This window comes from Mugil cephalus, chromosome 7 (assembly GCF_022458985.1).
Source record: "Mugil cephalus isolate CIBA_MC_2020 chromosome 7, CIBA_Mcephalus_1.1, whole genome shotgun sequence".
Classification (NCBI taxonomy): domain Eukaryota; kingdom Metazoa; phylum Chordata; class Actinopteri; order Mugiliformes; family Mugilidae; genus Mugil; species Mugil cephalus.
In genome coordinates this window covers 8,739,357-8,757,218 of record NC_061776.1, presented here as the reverse complement: position 1 = coordinate 8,757,218, position 17,862 = coordinate 8,739,357, and the positions used below count along the sequence as shown (strand labels likewise).

Sequence of the window (17,862 nt, the reverse complement as noted above, 5' to 3'; positions counted from 1 at the left end):
ATGATAGAACATCTGTTGAAAATAAACCTTTAAATCTGTTACCATGACCCGCAACTACTCAACTCCACCTACTTAAGTGTGAAATCTCCACAAAGGCACCAAGGAGCTTTTAAAATAAAACTGAATGTACCAACCTGCATTGAGGTAAATCAGTTAAAGGGAAACATTATATTTCCACAGTGGTAGAAAGAGCTCAATGCACTGGAGCTTAAGAAAACATATACAAATAGAGAAAATACCAGAAAAGACTCTGAATGAATGTTTAAATATTATTAATGACGTCAGTGCATGTGTCATCGGATTATTTGAATCGACAAACTATTAAAAAAAGAGCAAAAGGAATTCCGATAAAAGACAAATACAAGTAAACAAAAACCAAAAACCAAAAACCATGAGGCTTCAATGAACAAACACACTTTTTTGCGTCCCCTGGAAACATTTTTGTATATGTTTGCACTTTATGTGCGTTTCTGTATTTGCAGGTTTGATGCGTTGTCAGATCGATGAAGACGTTTCCTTACTTTTCTTGTGTTTTGGTACGTTGCGCTGTCACCGTGCGTTTCGTTTTTCCTTCTCCGTCTCATGGTCTTCATCTACATGTCACATTATGTGAAGTCTAAAATGTTACTGAGCCGTTGGAGCTTAGAAATCTCCATCTGATGGTGAAAATCCTGCTACGAGCCAGAAAAAGCTCAGTTCAAAGACCGTGAGGCAGTGTTGCCAGATGGGAAATGAAGAAATATCGTACTGTCGCTGTAAAATAATCATATGTTAACCCTAAAAAGATCACACACTAGGACAGTGCATTTAAAATTAAAGCTATTCTGTGTGCATTGGACTGTAATAACCAAAGGAATAAACACGGAGCTTTAACTGCTTCATTCAATGCCAGTCAAATGGCGTATATTTGCCCTTTTATATCACATAGGCCCTGAAATATGATAATTATGGTACATCTGGCCACACTGTCTTGAGGTTAGCGAAATGTTTCACATTAGCTTCACTCAAACATTTACAGCTTAATGGTTAAATGTTCTATCTTCTTCTCAATCTCACATTTTTTATATTAATATCTGGGTCCAGGGGTGCTGCCAGGAATTTTGGGGCCCGTGAGAAAAAAAATCACATTGGGCCCCACCCCCCTCACTGTAAAGGTTGAAGGGTTTGAATTTCAGTTCAGATCGGAAAAATCAAGACATTTTTACAGTTGTAAAGCTAGAAAAATAGAGGTTGACGTGGTTATATTACAAAATTACATTTTATGCCGATGGTTTAATATTTTTTTCTTTTGGAGGTGTTCTAACTTTGCCCCCATTATATGGTTCCACTGTCTGGGTCTTCTACAGTTTTCAAAACAAAATGAGCCATTTAACACAGTGTTTTCCTATTATCTTTATCACACACCATTGAATTCTGTCTTAGTCTTAAGTGTAGTCTCATTGTGTACACCTGTGAATTTGTCGCCACAGTTCATTTTGTGTGCAGGACTGTTTTCCGTCGTGCTGTTTTTCATTCTGCGTCGTCACACCCGAGTGAAACTGAGCTGCATTAGTTTGGGAAGCTCATCGCCTCATAAGTCTTAACCGAAGACTTCAATGAACACGAATCAATTAATCATTTTTTTAATTGGTTAATCCATCCTGATGCCCCCCTCCCCTCACACACACACACACACACACACACACACACACACACTACTTATCTGGAACGTGTTAATTAAAGTAATTAGATCATTAGGAATTGATTAATACTGTGGGTTGCATTGGAAAAAAAAAACATAATCGTATGCTATATTGTCTTCTGTTTTTATCATCATTTAATACTTTGTAAAGCTGGTGTTTTATCTGGTATTAAAATGTCCCCACAAAATAATTACTTGATTTATTTCTTTTGATTATTGTTAGTTTATGTTCTTGTATCACCATATTTGTGACTCTTTCAGTCCTTATCATAGCTTTCATTATTATAAAGAGACAGTGATCATTGTAAATGCTGCATAAATGCATTTCATTGATCTGGTAAAAGCTCTATTGCTTAATGATTCGTGGCGTCGCTCCGCTGAATACTTGATTTCACTTAATCATCTCATAGTCTTACCTTAATTTATATTTCATATCTCCTCAAGCAATGACATGCTACAGGATCATTTTCAAACATGGAGAGAGAACGAAGAAGAAAAGCTCCAATGCTCCACGTTGTGATCGTGGTCAAGGATCTATTTGTAGCTCTGGAGGCTAATGAGCAGGCCTTGTAGCTCTGCCCGTCTTTCATTATTATTTCAGTGTGACACAGCCTGATGTCACAACCCGACGGGAAGCGCAAGATTGAAAAGTAAAAACGGCAGCTGCCGTCAGCTGAGGCCGAAGGTGAGTCACCGGCCGCCCGTCCTCCACGTTACCCACATGTTTCATCTTCATCTTTTACTCTAATCCTGTTTGTCACATTTTCACCGTTTCCCTCTGACGCTGCTCACAGACGCTGCTGAATGCGAGGTTACTGATAAAAATGATTTTATTCAGTGGAATGTTTATGATGAAATGAAACGATCTTTTAGAAAAGTTCCCGTGGAGACCTAGATGAACAGATTAAAACCATTCGTGTCTGCTGCACAATACCGTTTAGCTTAGCTTTCAGGCCAGCACTCCTAGCTTCGTCTTAACCTCCTGAGCCCCATCGTCCTCATATGTTTTGTGGCAGCTTATTCTGCTTCATTTGGATCCGTTGTCTTCATAAGTTGACACTTTTGTCTGCCATCTAGTGGTAACAAAGCGTCAATACAGTAATCGGTGTAGAGGTACAACATCGCTAATTAGCAAGTACTCGTTTGAGGACGTTGGGACTTCATTGTTCTGTCCTTGCACAGCCATGTTCAGGTATTAAAATAAACAGTTTTATATTTTGTTACACACTGAGTTTTTTCTTTTCAAAAACTACTTCCTGTTCAAAGATGATGCTTAGTTTTTAAACTTCTTAGGTCCCAATAAACCCAAATAGCTTGGAGAAATGAAAAATGCATACCGAACAAAAGCTTGGGTCTCAGGAGGTTAAAGAACACACACTTACTTAAAAGCACCTCTTAAGCTCACCAATTAACATTTTATATATTATTAATATCATCTCAGAATAATTCTTCACTAAATGTGGAGGTAATGTTCTAATGTTTCATTTGCACCACGCTAACGAGCTGCAGACAGGAGAGAGGTATCCGTCCTTTCATCTAACTCTCGGCAAGGAAGGGAATGATTTTATTTCCCAAAATGTCAAACTATCCAAGTTGTTCATGAAGTTAATATCTCTAAAATATCACCGGTTTCAGTTTGACAAATATGAAGATTTTCTCCTTTTCTCTGTTTAGTCTCCCTGGTAACTGGATGCCTTCGAGGCTGTGGTCGTTCTTCCTCAAAACAAACAGTATGAGAATATCAGCCTTGAGACGGGCATTTCTTTTTTAGACTTCTCTTGCATTTTTTAAACCACCTGTTATCCAAATAGTCTGTGGTTTCATTATGATCAATTCAATTAGGAAAGAAAAAATAAAGACAATCGAGTGCATACCCCTTTACTGTTGTAAACTGCACAGAGGCATTCACAATTCAAGTGTCTGGAAAACGAAAAAAACACACTTCGCTCTTTGCTACAGTAGAAACTCAGCTGTGTGCCGAGCCAGGCTGCACACGGCAAAACCGCTACGGCTGTTTATGATGGATGAGAAGCAATCGTGCTCTCGTCTTCACCGAGGAAGTGCGATTTGAAACATCCTCTCATGGTGTGAGCACCTATGTGTCCGCCCCCATCCCTCCGACCTCTCATTACTCACGTTACAGAGATGAGGGCAAAATCAATAGGGACTTAGCAGTGGGATGCATTGTTAAGATAATCACACGTCTCCACGCTTTCTCCTGACTGACACCCGAGTCGTATCCATGGAGAGAGGACGAGGGGTGCCCTATAGGTAACACAGGCCTCCATGAAATGAGGGGAGAGGGCAGATAGAAACGCAACTGAGAGCGAGAAGGTGACGGATCACATACTCATCAGTTTAACAAAAAAAGAAAATCCGGTATTCTTTGAAATGGTGTAAGTCTCCTGCGAGGTGATTCGGGCTCGCCGGAGATGAATATAGTGGGATAGACGCCGCTGCTTCTGCTGCATCCCTGCTCTCGATCTTAATCTCCCACTTGTCTTGTGTCACATGACTGCGCATTTACATGGAAATCCGGCTTGTAGCTGTATAAATCGCACTATTAACTGTTGACAGGGGCCAGAAAAACCTTATGATACACACACGTATGGGACCGGAAAGGGGTGCACGCGCGTGAGATAAAAACCTCCCGGCGAATGCTACACACTTGTCATTCAGACAGGATGTGCTGCATTGCCAAGTTTGACTTGGGCGAGCTCACAATGCACACATCTGAAAGGCAGTTTAAATGAAAGTCAGGGCAGTGATTTATGAGACTGCTTTGAAGGGGGTTTGAGCCTTTGCTGCGTGACACGAAGGTCTAAAGAATCTCATCCAGCCTGACCTCCGCAATCTTTGAAAACTGCAGAAGAATGCAACATCTGAACAGTAATAATTCACACAAAAGCCAAATTTAACTCAAGGTACGCCAGTGTTTGTATTCAGCCGACGGTCTCCGGCGCTACATGGAAAGAAAGCAGGCATTGTAAAAATGTTTTCTTCTTTTCATGAATTGTAAGCATTGACTCCTACATGGATCCTTCACCCAACAGAGGCTTTGTAGAGGGAACTTTGCATCCTCTGTGTTTCCTCTGGTGCACACGTGCATACGCGTACATGTGCACAAAGGCCGGGGAAGGACCACAATCAAACACTGCATGCATTGAGAGTGGAGTGTGATTATGTTGCTGTCCTACACTTTGCAAGGTGTATAACTTTAAATCAGTTCACTTCAGTAAACAAAACACTGCAAGAACTGTCAATGTCCAGCAGTCTTCATCTGGAGTAAATACTATTCCTCCTCCTTTTATATATTATCCTTTGTTTTAAGGGTCCAGTAGCCGCCAAATGTCACCCCGTTCTCAGTCCTCGTGAGCCGCTTTTTGTTCACCCCAGTCACGTCTTGTGGGGAGCAGCAGGGATCACCCCGTCCAGCGTCTGGTTGGCCGGGAGAGGAGGCGGGCTCCAGTCAGGCTGATAGAAGTGGATGTCAAACGTCCGTGCCCAGTTGGCGAAGACCCGCTTCTCGGTGATGAAGCGGTGGTGGCTGCCCCGCCGCCCGCGCTCATGGGAAATGTACATGGCGCACTCGTCCGGGCCGTGCGGCTCGTAGTAGTGGTAGGGGATGGAGTGGTGCTGGGACTCCCTGCAGTGAAGAAGACAGAAGGAGAGACGGTTGACATTTAAAAAGCACTTTAATGAGCCGCCACAAAGTCTTTTTCTTTTCATTTCGAGGCGAGAGGGAGAAAGGCTGATCTGCATTCATGTGTTTGTGGGTTGCAGAGCAGACGCGGTTAAATATAACTAGTTTTAATAATAATAAAATTTAAACACAAAGTGAAAGTAAATGAGAAAGATGAATAAAAAAAATAATGTTTGTGCATGAATGGGTGTGAGTGGGTCTAGGCAATTCGCATGCCACCATTTCAGAATAATACAGTTTTAATTTCTTATTAAAGAAGAAGGAGCAAAAGAAATGCAGATGTAGACCGATCAGCCACAGCATTAAAACCACTGACAAGAGAAATAAATAACACTGAGCATCTTGTGACGTTTTAATGTTCTATTGGGAAACTTCTGGACCTGGCATTCATTCATTTAGATGTTACTTAAACATGTAGCACCCACCTAGACCAGACCAGACGCTCTCACCCTATAACAATGACACTCCTTGATGGAGAAAATGGTTCCAAAAATGGTTTGGAAACAACTCAGAAAAACATGAAGGACAGCACAAGGCGTCGACCTGGCCTCTAAAGATACTAGATCCCAACTGATCAAGTATCTGTGGGACCATAAACCTATGATAACCCTAATCCTAATAACCACAACCCTATGATAACCCCAACCCTAACCACGTCAACCCCAATGACCCTAAACCTTTGACAACCCCAACCCTATGATGACCCTAACCCTAAACAGCACAATTCATGTCCTCCAGATTCACTAGATCCCAAACTGATCAAGTATCTTTGGGACCATAAACCCATGATAACCCCAACCCTTATAACTCCAACCCTATGATAACCCTACCCCCAATAACTCCAACCCTATGATAACCCTGCCCCCAATAACTCCAACCCTATGATAACCCTATCCCCAATAACCCTAAACCTTTGAAAACCCTAACCCTATGACAACCTCAACCCTATGATAACCCTAACCCTAAACAGCACAAGGTTTTGACCTGGCCTTCAGATTCAGTAGATCTGAAAGTGATCAAGCATCTCTGGGATGATCCACAGAGACCCCTCCCCTCAACTTATAGGACCCAAAGCCCCCCCAGTTACAACACCCTGCAGCCAGACACCACAGGACACCCTCAGAAGACCCATGTCTATTCTCTGATGATGATGTTTTGGAAGGGAGTCCTATACAATATTAGGTCATAATGTTATGCCTGATCGGTGTATAGAAGCATCCTGTAAATAACTTGGACAGAAATATGTTCACACCTGCACATTATGCTCCATAGTAAAATATTACGACCTCCACTCTAGACGATTGTGGGCTCAGAGGTGGTGGATGTTGTCGAGGTCAGGGTGAATTCTTTCTTACCTCGCTGGGAAAACATTTATATACATATACATATATATACACAAACCTGACAGCATAGTACTGTGTAAAGTATCACCAGACTCTGAACCATACAGTGTGTTTCTTAGATCAGTTCTTAGTGAACCAAATGACACTAATGGTTACCATCTTAAATCTCTTTCTGAATTAATCTGACGACGACAGAACCAGACTTCTGTTTGTGTACTTGAACCGCCTTACGTCCTTGAATGTTGCTGAATGTTAACTCAGTCCATCAACGAGACTTGTTTTTAAAGCTTGTCTGTCACAATACGTCAGGTTCTTCTGAAATATTAATGACACGCCGCCATTTGCCGCATTTGCAGCGTTTTCATCCACACAAGTCGTCACGTCCTCCCAGTCATTCATCTTCATATATTAATCATTTAGCCTTTATACATTTTACTTTCCCTAATTCATCCATACAGCAGTTTAATATGAGCCTACAGCCAGTGCTCATTCCTCAGGATTAGACTGTACCTGTGATGAACTGCAGTATATTTTAAAAAGTGATATATCGTAGCTGTCAAGAGGGTAATACCGAGCTGTATGTCTATACCAAGTGAGTAAAATACTAAGAGAAGAGATTTGTTTGGTTTCACACTCAAGGCTCCAAACACTGTGGCTTTGTTATTTTCTATTCAAGATCAAGAAATTAAATTTTCTTCTAAATTACTTTCTTCTGTTTTTAAAATCCCACCACCCCATTCTTCCTTTGTCTCTGCCCAGATGTCTCGAACAATAGACCTGATTTTCTTAAAAACTTCTGACACAAGTGGCTGTTTGGTGAAGCTCAAATTGTTTTTTCGTGGCGTAAGGTCCACACCAAGAAACGCAATGTTATGAAAGTGTGGCGGGGACCGTTTCATGTCATCCCCCGGCTCCTCTGCACACACTGGCAGTGAAATGACGGTATAAAAAATTCCCTTAAACCAAAGAAAAACTGCTCTGTTCTGGTATTTTCTGGCAACTCGGTGAAAATTACAGGTGCCAAAAAAAAAAATAAAATGTTAATGGCTAAGTTGATGAGATTCTGTTTTGTTTTTTTAATTTTTAGAGTGTTTTTTATCAAAGAAAGCAAAGAAAAACATGAAACACAGGTCCTCTGTATCTTGAGAGAGAATAGATGAGGTGGATAAAAGTAGAAGAAGAAAGGAGCCAGAGGGGAGCACTGAAAATTTCAGACATTACAACTGATGCCTCTTTTATATTCGCTGATTATTTATTAACGTTATAGATTTCTAAAAATATCAACAAACCATATCTGATGTGACATTTTGGGAAGATTGAATCCTAGACTTGATGCCATCCACTCAAATGATTACCGAGCATCGTCTTAAGCCGAAGATCCCTCCTCATCATCGCTGAGATTCAATTTGTGCTGAAACCCTCGACATAAAAAGTAATTCTTTAATCAATCAGAGCCAGGAACAACAGACCGTTTTGCAGTTTTTCTTTATTCATTTAGATATCTAATAAGATTTGTTCCCTGTTCAATAAAAAATAAATAAATAAATAAAATACAATTAAAGTGGTGTCTGAGACGGCGAGACGTGAGCTGTAATTCAAGCCGTTAAACTCTGCTAACGAGGCCGTGGCAGCTGGTTGCCAGGAGCGAGAAGGAGTCAGAAACACATGACACAGTTCTTTGTATTTCTCCTAAATGGGACCAGCATCATGGTCACGCTCTTTCTCTGTTGTATTAGGTCATATTCAATCTGGTTCTTTTTTTTCATTACTCAAGTCTGAATCTCGGCGCCGCAAAGCCACCTAGAAAATAAGGAGATGGCACAGTGAATGTAAAGAGGAAATAACTACACGACTTCCCCCTGGATGCTTTTTTAATCACATTGGGGGCTTTTGTTGTTATTAATAAGACAGATCCATCCTTTATTTATTAATGCAGCTAAAAAGAGTTTATTGTATTTATTTGAATTGATGCTTATTTAAAGACTTCCACCACTAGAGTCTTTAATGTGAATGTGGGTTCTACACTGATCAGGCACAACTTTATGACCATCCTAATATTGTGTAGGTCTCCCTTGTGCCTCCAAATCAGTTGTGACTCATCAGAGAATGAACACAGGCCTTCTGATGGTGCCTGGATGTTGTTGGGGGGGGGGGGGGGGGGGCTTTGGGTCTTATGTGTTGAGGGGGGGGAGGGGGGGGCCCTCTGTGGATCATCCCACAGATAGTGGGAATAGTTTGGGATCTAGTTGGGTTCTTCAACGTTTTTCAGGCCGAGGACCCCTGAATTGATGGGGAGATTAAGTAGGGACCCCCTCCCTACCTACTATATGTGTTCTACATTATACCATATACATTATTATTATCATTTTGCATTCAATATTAAGCTATTCCTTTGCTAAAATACATTTAACATATTCATGTTAATGTGTATTTGAAGAAATATATATGTACCTCCACAGACACCCCTAGAGGTCACAGATCCCCTGTTGAAGGCCTATGATCTAGTGAATTTGGAGGCGAGGTCAACACCTTGTGCTGCTCCTCCTCTTTTTTAATTGTTCCTAAACCGGTTTCATGCCTGTTACCATGACTGCTATGGGGTGGGGGTGTCTGGTGCTACATGTTTAAGTGACATCCACATGGATGAATGCCAGATCCCAAATTTTTCCAGCAGAACACTAAATTGTCACAAGATGATCATAATGTTATTTACTTCTAATGTCAGTAGTCATAATGTTGTGGCTGATCGGTGTAGCAGAGTTAACATAGTATTAATTCACCCCTAGCAAAGTTTGATAAGAGTGCTTGATAAAAGAGAAGCATAAGACTAAAAGCATGCTTAAAACTTATTATAAAGGAGGAATCCCTGAAGTAAAATATATCCTCCCTTTGGGCCACACATTATCCCTCATGTAAGCGTGTTCCAGATCATCGCTCGACGCGCTCAAGTCTGCATTTCCATAATGAATAATCAAGAATGTATGAAGGGCAGAAAGGACGGTCTTATATCAAATTCTGATTTATTTTTCTTCAATTTGGACTGCACAACTAGTGTGTCCTCTGCCACCCTCTGCCCATGATAATCTATTGTGTGTCGATCGATTGTTATCGATGCCGGTGCTGCAGTGAATGAAAAGAACAGAAACAGTGTGTTGTGGGGAAGGAAAATGCTGCAGAAAGCGAAGCAAAATGCTGCAACACAAAAGCGTGGACCGAGCTGGGCTGTCTGAATGACTAGAGTAGGATCAGGAAATCACAAAAAAATATTTGTAAACTGATCAGTATCAGTCTGTAATAAGCCAGCAAAAGCCTGCACTGTTGATCAGCCGCAACATTATGACCACTGACAGGACAAGTAAATAACATTGAGCACGACACAATTCAGTGTTCTGCCGAGAAACGTTTGGACCTGGCGTTCATTCATGTGGATGTTACTTAGACATGTCGCACCCAGCAGACCAGACTAGACCAGACCAGACACGCACCACCCTATAGCAATCATAGACAATACTTGATGGCAGCAGGATGCAGCCTGACACACACACAAAAACAGTTTAGGAACAACAACATAAAAGATGAAGAACAGTACAATTCAACGGTAACCCTAACCCTAGGATATCCCTAATAACCCTAAAATAGCCGTAACCCTAAACAGCACAAGGTGTTGACTTGGCCTCCAAATTCACTAGATCCCAAACTGATCAAGTATCTGTGGAATAATCCACAGAGGCCCCTCCCTTCAACCCATAGGCCCCCCCATAGACCCCCCCTCCACTAACAACATCCTGTTGCCAGACAACACACGACACCCTCAGAAGACCCATGTCCATTCTCTGATGAGCCACAACTGTTCTGGAGGCACAAGGGAGATATTATAGGTGGTCATAATGTTATGCCTGATCAGTGTACAGTTAATGGGAATGATGTCTCAAAACCAGAAGTGAGAGTTCTGCCTTCTATTTCATCGTCTACAGCGATTGCCTGTTTATTGATTCATTTCTGTACTAACACTCAATTTAAGTATTCACACAAACATCTTCCGCCACATCGAAATTTTACCATCGGCTGCCTGAATATATTTAAAGTCTTCATCTTTCTTATCAGGCGACTGTGCTGCAACTGCATATGTGCGGCTCTGCTTTGTTGGAGATGATCTTTTTTTCATTCGGCTTCACAGTCTCACCTGCAGAAGTCAGGGGCCACCATGCCATAGACATTGATCCTATCGCACAGCTCCAGGGCGATGGTCATAGTGAACCAGCCGGTGCTCAGCCAGGAGTTTGATATCTTCCTGAAAGCAAAAGAGGAGGAGGTGGAAAGACGACAGTTAGATTCAATCCATGCGTGGGTGACCACAAAGATGAAAACCGTACGTTATTAGATTTTTTTCGTGAATGCGATTAACTGGGATAGATAATCAGAAAATCTTATGTTGGTGTATTATGGCAGAATATAGATTTATCTAAATCCAGTGGTCGATTTTTCCTGACTGCAAGATCATTCAAATTCCCCACACGGCTTCATTAAAATACAGATCCATCTTACATATCGACTGATACAAATGAACCCTGTCAAATAATCAAACCCTTAATCAGAAAGTAGCCTTGGTCTGCATGCCGCGTGGATAGCTGAAAATGACACAGCTCCAGCTGCAGAAGGCTGTGCCTGCCTTCAGTCTCCAAAGAAACGAGCATTAATCATAGTTTTTTGCGATGCTGTTATGAGAGAAGTATGAAAAGATATTTACATTGAATTAGAAAGTCTAAGTGTTCGTCAAAGCGGGCTCGTCTCACAGAACTGCTGTCGGAGGAAAAACCATTCCACCCTGACTATCATGCATATTTGAAGGATTTTTTGCTGCCGTTGAATGGATTTAATTGGCTCAGGAGTCATGGAACTTTCACCATTTCTAAAGGGGCCACGAAAACATTTAAGTTTAAAGTGAGAGGAAAATAAAAGAAAATAGCTTGGTGTTTTGACAGCAAAAAATTAAGTGTATAAATCGGCGAAATGTTTATGCAATATTTTAAAACCAAGAGGAAGAAGGTCTGCATGTTCTCCCTGTTTCTGCACAGGTTTTCTCAAGGTTCTCCACCTTCCTCCCACCTTAGGTTCATTGGTGATTCCAAACTGGTCGTAGGTGTGAGTGTGAATGGTTGTCTGTCTCTCTGTGTTAGCCCTGAGATAGATTGTCCAGGGCGTACTCCACCTCTCATCCAATGACAGCTTGAATAGGCACCACCCCCTGGAGGACAAGCGGCTATAGAAGACGAGAATGAGAACATCAAAATCCTTCGGAGTAACCTTTAGAGGATTTTTAATTAACTACCAAACAAAGACCCCCAGTCTGAGGTTAGTTTTGTGTTGTTACAGGCTGAAGTGATGAAACGGCTTGAATGAAGGTTCATGCAGACATCGGTCCCCAGCAGATGAAGCCTCTGATTTTTCCCCACGTTTACGCTTTTAGAAACTGATTCATTTAACCTTTTACTAAAGAGGGACTTGACAGGAAATGTTTGAAAAACCACTCTTCAGAAGTGAGATCATACACATGGTAAATATTTCCAGCTCAGCATCTCCAGCTTAGCCTGTCAGTGATTCACTCTGGGTCAATTTGACGGCGTAGCTACAGCAACAGCCCAGAGGAGGGTTAAACGAGGAGGTTTGAATCAAATCTCATCTGATCTTCTGCTGCCGTTTATCCTCGTTAGAGTCGCAGGGGTTGCTGGAGCCTAACCCAGCTGTCACTGGGCGAGAGGCATGGTACATCCTGGACATGTCGCCGGTCTATCACAAGGAGACAAACAAACACTCGCACTCCCACTCACACCTAGGGTCAATTCAGAGTCACCAATCAGCCTAACGAGCACGTCTTTGGAGGTGAAAACCCACACAGGCACAGGGAGAACATGCAAACTCCACCCAGAAAGGCTCGAGCTGTCAAATCAGATCAAACTCTATTTATACAACATTAAACATTACAAGAAACAAATTCAAGAACCTCCAACCCCGTATACACATACAGACACATATAAGCACACACACACACACACACTAAAAGTTGTTGATGACACATGGCAGGACACTGAGGCTTGAGGCAAGGAGGACGCCACCATCAGGTACAAGCATTTATGTGACTTGTCTTTGGCATTGTTAAGGAGTAGAAACAAAAGTTAACCAGAGCGAGCCAGACTGACAAGCACACAAGTGTAAGTAACTACTGTACGTGCGTCACTTATGCCGTCTATGTCACTAAGTAGTCGACAGAGGTGTGAGCGCGGCTGAATCTTCTTGATTTCATCAAGACAGTTGCAGCTGCTGAGCTTTGTCCCACACCCACAGGTTTAGTTATTGTTCAAAACTCCTTTGGAACAATTAAAATTCATGTAATCCGTTGATGAATTATTCAGTGCAAAAAAAATTCATCATGACTGTTCTTGTTCCCTTCACACTGTATGTCAAGATAATCAGATATGAGCAGATTTGAATCCTTCAGCCGCATCGGACACATCTGTTCATTTCATCATGGCTTCTATCTATCTATCTATCTATCTATCTATCTATCTAATATCTAATAGGACAAAAAGACTTATAGTATAACATGCAACCTTATCTTCTGCCATCGAGCTGCTCCCCATATGGGATAATATTATGATAAATAATGCACAAAGCGCTTTGAGGGAGGAAAATAACATTAATTCTAATTAATTCACAGAACTTACATTAAAAGGAAGGAAGTCATTTAGTCGCCGTATTTGTCACGTGCATCAGTCATAGTTTACTTAAGTGGCACTTATCAAACTCAGCAAATATAAAGTGTTTTAAAAAGGACGCTCGTAAGCCAATAAAAGAATTACAGAGACCGTAAATGTCAGCCTCACGGCGGAATAAAAAGTCCGAGGATCATCAGAGAGGTTCGGATAAACCCTATGGGGAAACGCAAATCTACCAAATACATCTGTACGAGCTTTTGTTTTTCATCAAAATTAGTTGAGCTTTTTCTTTGGTCCCACTCCCAAGAAAACAGTGTGACTGAGGAGGCAGCAGTTCAAACTCTTGCTTAAGAGCAGTTTGACGGGTGGGGTGGAGGTGGGGGGGCGTTCCTTATCTCCCAGCCGGCCTCGTCACCCTGCTGCTCCTCAGAGCTTGTTACTGCTTCTTGTCTGTTCCCACACATACGCACCAGCATCTGCAGCTGAGGCTTTAACACGGAAAGACAGAGGAACAAAGCCCGGGCCCCCGATAAGAAAAGCCTTGACAAGAACAACCAGGCAGGCATCTCGACGCTCTGCACGCCTGCTGTTGATGCCAGTGACACATTTGGAGTGAAGGGTTTAACTTGCCATTTGGAAAAAAAAAAAAAAAAAAGGTGTTCAGAAGTTCTTTTGCAAATTTTCTTCCAGAGCGAACGGTGTAAGGGGGGACACATGTCGTGTAAACACAAGCCTGAAATTAAAGGCCTGTTTAGTTCTTTTTACTCTGAACATTCAGCGTTCTCGGGGTTGTTGGAATAGAAATGCATCTCCCTGAGAAGGTTAACGTGAGTGAAATTTTTCCAGAGTTTTGAAAGGGATGATGGAGATGTTATAGACAGGAGTCCTTGAGCAAAAGAAGACAAACTCTGTTGTTCTGTGATGGCTTTTGTGTCCACCTCTGGGTATTTTTAGGCGTGCTTTGGTGCGGTGCAGTGTTGGTCACTCAGTCTTTGGTAGAAAAAGAAAGACCTCACAAAGGTAAGGAATGTGCTGCTCCAAAAATGTAGCCCTACCTTCGTCACTGCTGAAAGAAGCTCCTGAAAGACCGTTTTGAAAAAACCAACAGGACCTGTGCATAACACAGTTTCCTAAAAAGAAGAGGCCGGCCTATCTCCAAACAGAGTGCACCAAACCCTTGATGTAACAAACTAGCTTAGCATATTAACACAGGCACATTTGAATATATTTGTGTAGACGTCACATATATATTCAGCTTGTCCAGCAACAACTTGTCGAAGTTGACATTGTTATTCTTTTGAATTACCTCCAAAGTAAAGTGAAACAAATATGACATCAATGAATCAACCAGGGTAATTAAACGTAGTTTTTAGATCAACTGAATGTGTCAACTAACATTTCATGCTAACGTGCTAAATGCTAACAAGGCCCCACCTTTTGCAAACAATCCAAAGCCTCCCTGTGAAGAAACAACTGGACTTTGGTCATTGCTGCCAATACTGTATAACTGTTATACTGCAGCATTATGCAGTGTGTTCATGTTATTATATAAGTTCAATATCATTATATCTGTTTCCATGAGATGAAGCTACTGGATACCAAATTTCCCATGGGGCAAATAAAATGTCTCTCTAATCAAACCTAGCATATGGTAAATATTAGCATACACAACTTGGAGGTAAACAGTCGCATCAGGAGGACACAAGTTTAAGATTATGATACGTCACCTTTCCGTACGTTAGAGTGATAGTATTACCAAAGCTAATGTAACGTAACAGTAGAAATGTCAGTTACTTACACAAAAACACCAAAAAAAAAAGTCCATCAAAAGTCAAAGAAATGCAGGACACAAATCTATGAACAGCTTCTCTTTGACATACATATCTCTATAACACTATTGTTGTTTATGTGGTACCATTAGCATCCACAGAGGTGTTAGCATAGTAGCATGCAAACATGTTATCAGTCTATGTGTATGCTATACATGACAAGCATGCACTAAATACTCAATTTTTGTTTTCTGAGATTTGACTGAGTGACTAACACTACACAAAAAAAAATGATGACAGAGTCCATCTTCTTTCCCCAAGGAGTTCCCATCTATGATGTTTTCTCAGTTCCTTTCAATGCGAAACAGTGTTTGAAGAAGAGGCATTTCTATTTCCATATGGCATGTGGCTGTGTTGTTACTAAAGATGAAAAAATGGCTGCATGTTGCAATGGGCGCCTCTTTATTTACTGTCCTTTATAGGAAGTAGTACCGTCGGATTCAAACTGAGATTTTCTGCCATATTTTAGTTTGGATGCTGAATGCTTTTTCATCGTATTGTAGTTTTAGTAAAGACGCTCTGCAGAACATTCAGTCACGTAAATAAAACAGCAGAGGGTAAAAAGACATGGCAGTAAACAGGGATTTTAGATCCAGTCTCAGTTTTGTCCGTAGGCTGCGAGTAAAGCAAACAGAAACTCTCATCCTCCCACCCTTTATTCCCCCACTCTCCAATACGACTCTGTGTTTGCCGAAGAAATTGTCAGTTCCTGTTGTTTTACAGATTGTCCAAACAATCCGAACCTCGCGAATCAATCAGCCTGTGACAGTGTGATGAATAGTGACTGACGATGCACTTTTGTCCAGCTTTTATCGGAGTCCGTCCACAGCGTCGCCCCAAAGTGATGCTATCGCAGCTGAAGCACACACTTCTCATTTTCATTTAATTAAGAGCGCACCGGGTTGTCTGGAACATGTTGATTTGTTGTGATATGCAAACAAGGCCGTCGGTCTTTTAATATAACAACAGCCCTCGAACACACAGAGTTACACGCTCTGCTTTAGCAGTTTAGAAAACTTACAGTGTTTTTTTTTTTTTTCCAACCAGCAGCCTGCGGTGAATGCATGAAGGTCTTAGTGGAAGGCATGCGGCTAATCTCACTTAAGAAGTCTTCCTCATTTCCTTGTTTATGAACACGCTGATGAATAATGCCGTGTGAAATGTCAACCTCTTAGCTTCCACAGCTGTCTTTTAAAAAAATAAAAAAATAAAAAAAGGACTGGGGGGAGAGCTGTGAGTGGGATGACGGATTCATCCCTGTGAAGGAGAGCGGTGCTGCACCCTGTATTTACACAGTCTGGGATCGTGAAAGTAGAATGAAAATACCAGCTTAATGAGCCGTTTATTGTGTGTTGATCTTTCAGTCTTAAAATCTTCTTTCTGTTCAAATGAGTTAGAAGTGAGATTATTTTCAAACAAGTTGTATTTAATGAAGGGACTGATTTCAAGATGAGATTTACATAGTACACAGCTGTAACTGAGGAGGAACTGATCGGAGAGAGAATCCGTACTTTTGTATTTTTGTTCAGTCACATTTCTTTTTATTATCGGGAGAATTGTCACTGAGCTCTTGTGAGGACATCGCTGATGCACATTTGCAAACTGCTCATTGCTATGGGGTGGGGGGGGTGTCTGGTCTGGTCCAGGTGGGTGTTACATGTCTAAGTAACATCCACATGAATCAATGAACTATATTCAGATATATCATTTAATTTTGGTGTTCACACCAGACACCTTCAACCTGAGTGACTGCTCTCATTACAGGCTGTTTTTGAGGTTGATTACTGATTTAAGCTCCTTCACATTTTCCAGTCCCATCTGTACCTACTTGACTTCCACTGTCTGTCTCATCACAGCTTCTGTAGCATCACTCACTCGCCGAAAATTGACAAATTAACGTCCCTTAATGTTTGGGATTTCTTTCTGTGCATGTTTTTCTGCTGGAGTGGCCTCGTTATTTGTCCTCTCTGATGCGCTTTATTGTTGCTTCAGTTAAATTTTTATTTCCATTTTCATTCTTGACATGGTTGCAACTTGAATTTATCTTAATTGAAGAAATAAACAAGGTACAGGGCTTTTATTTTTAACTCTTCTCATTAAAAACGATGAGGGAGATGTGCTGGGAGAGTGCAAGAGTTGCATGTTAGCTCTGGCATTAACCTGCACGCTAGTGGGCCACGTGCATGGATACTTACTACTTACTGTGCGATCAGAGTCTCTCGATGAACCGATTCGTTAAACTCCCATATGAATGTAAATATGCAAATGTTCTCTAAAGAAAATCAGCAAAAGACAACATGCTTCCATCCCCTGCTGTTATGTACGAGTCCAAATTAACATTCAATGGCGCTAATTCCCCATATAACACAGCGGAGGGAGATTTAAAAGAACATCTGGAAATCTGACTGATTTATGTTTGTTTCGTGTGTTAATCTAAGGAACATGCAGCCTCCTCATGCATCCGCACGCATCCGACGCTTTCGTCTGCCGCCATTATTCTCCATCCCCTCGCTGTTTCATATGCGTGGTCATGATTCATTCTGTTTCCCCCGCACTGTGCTTATTGTTTTTTTTTTTTTTTACTGCAAATTGA

The 17,862-nt window shown here is 41.4% G+C and overlaps 1 protein-coding gene across 1 annotated transcript in view; it reads right to left on the bottom strand.

The window, feature by feature from the left end:
* Positions 1 to 2,493: 2,493 nt before the first annotated feature.
* The window catches only part of st6galnac5a (ST6 (alpha-N-acetyl-neuraminyl-2,3-beta-galactosyl-1,3)-N-acetylgalactosaminide alpha-2,6-sialyltransferase 5a), a 52,675-nt gene continuing 37,306 nt past the window's right edge, over positions 2,494 to 17,862 (bottom strand). The window contains exons 4-5 of the mRNA XM_047589611.1: positions 10,911 to 11,018; positions 2,494 to 5,327 (exon numbers count right to left, since the gene is read on the bottom strand). Of these exons, the coding sequence (XP_047445567.1) occupies positions 5,078 to 5,327; positions 10,911 to 11,018 (358 nt within the window). The 3' untranslated portion in view covers positions 2,494 to 5,077. The remainder of the gene's footprint in view (positions 5,328 to 10,910; positions 11,019 to 17,862) is intronic.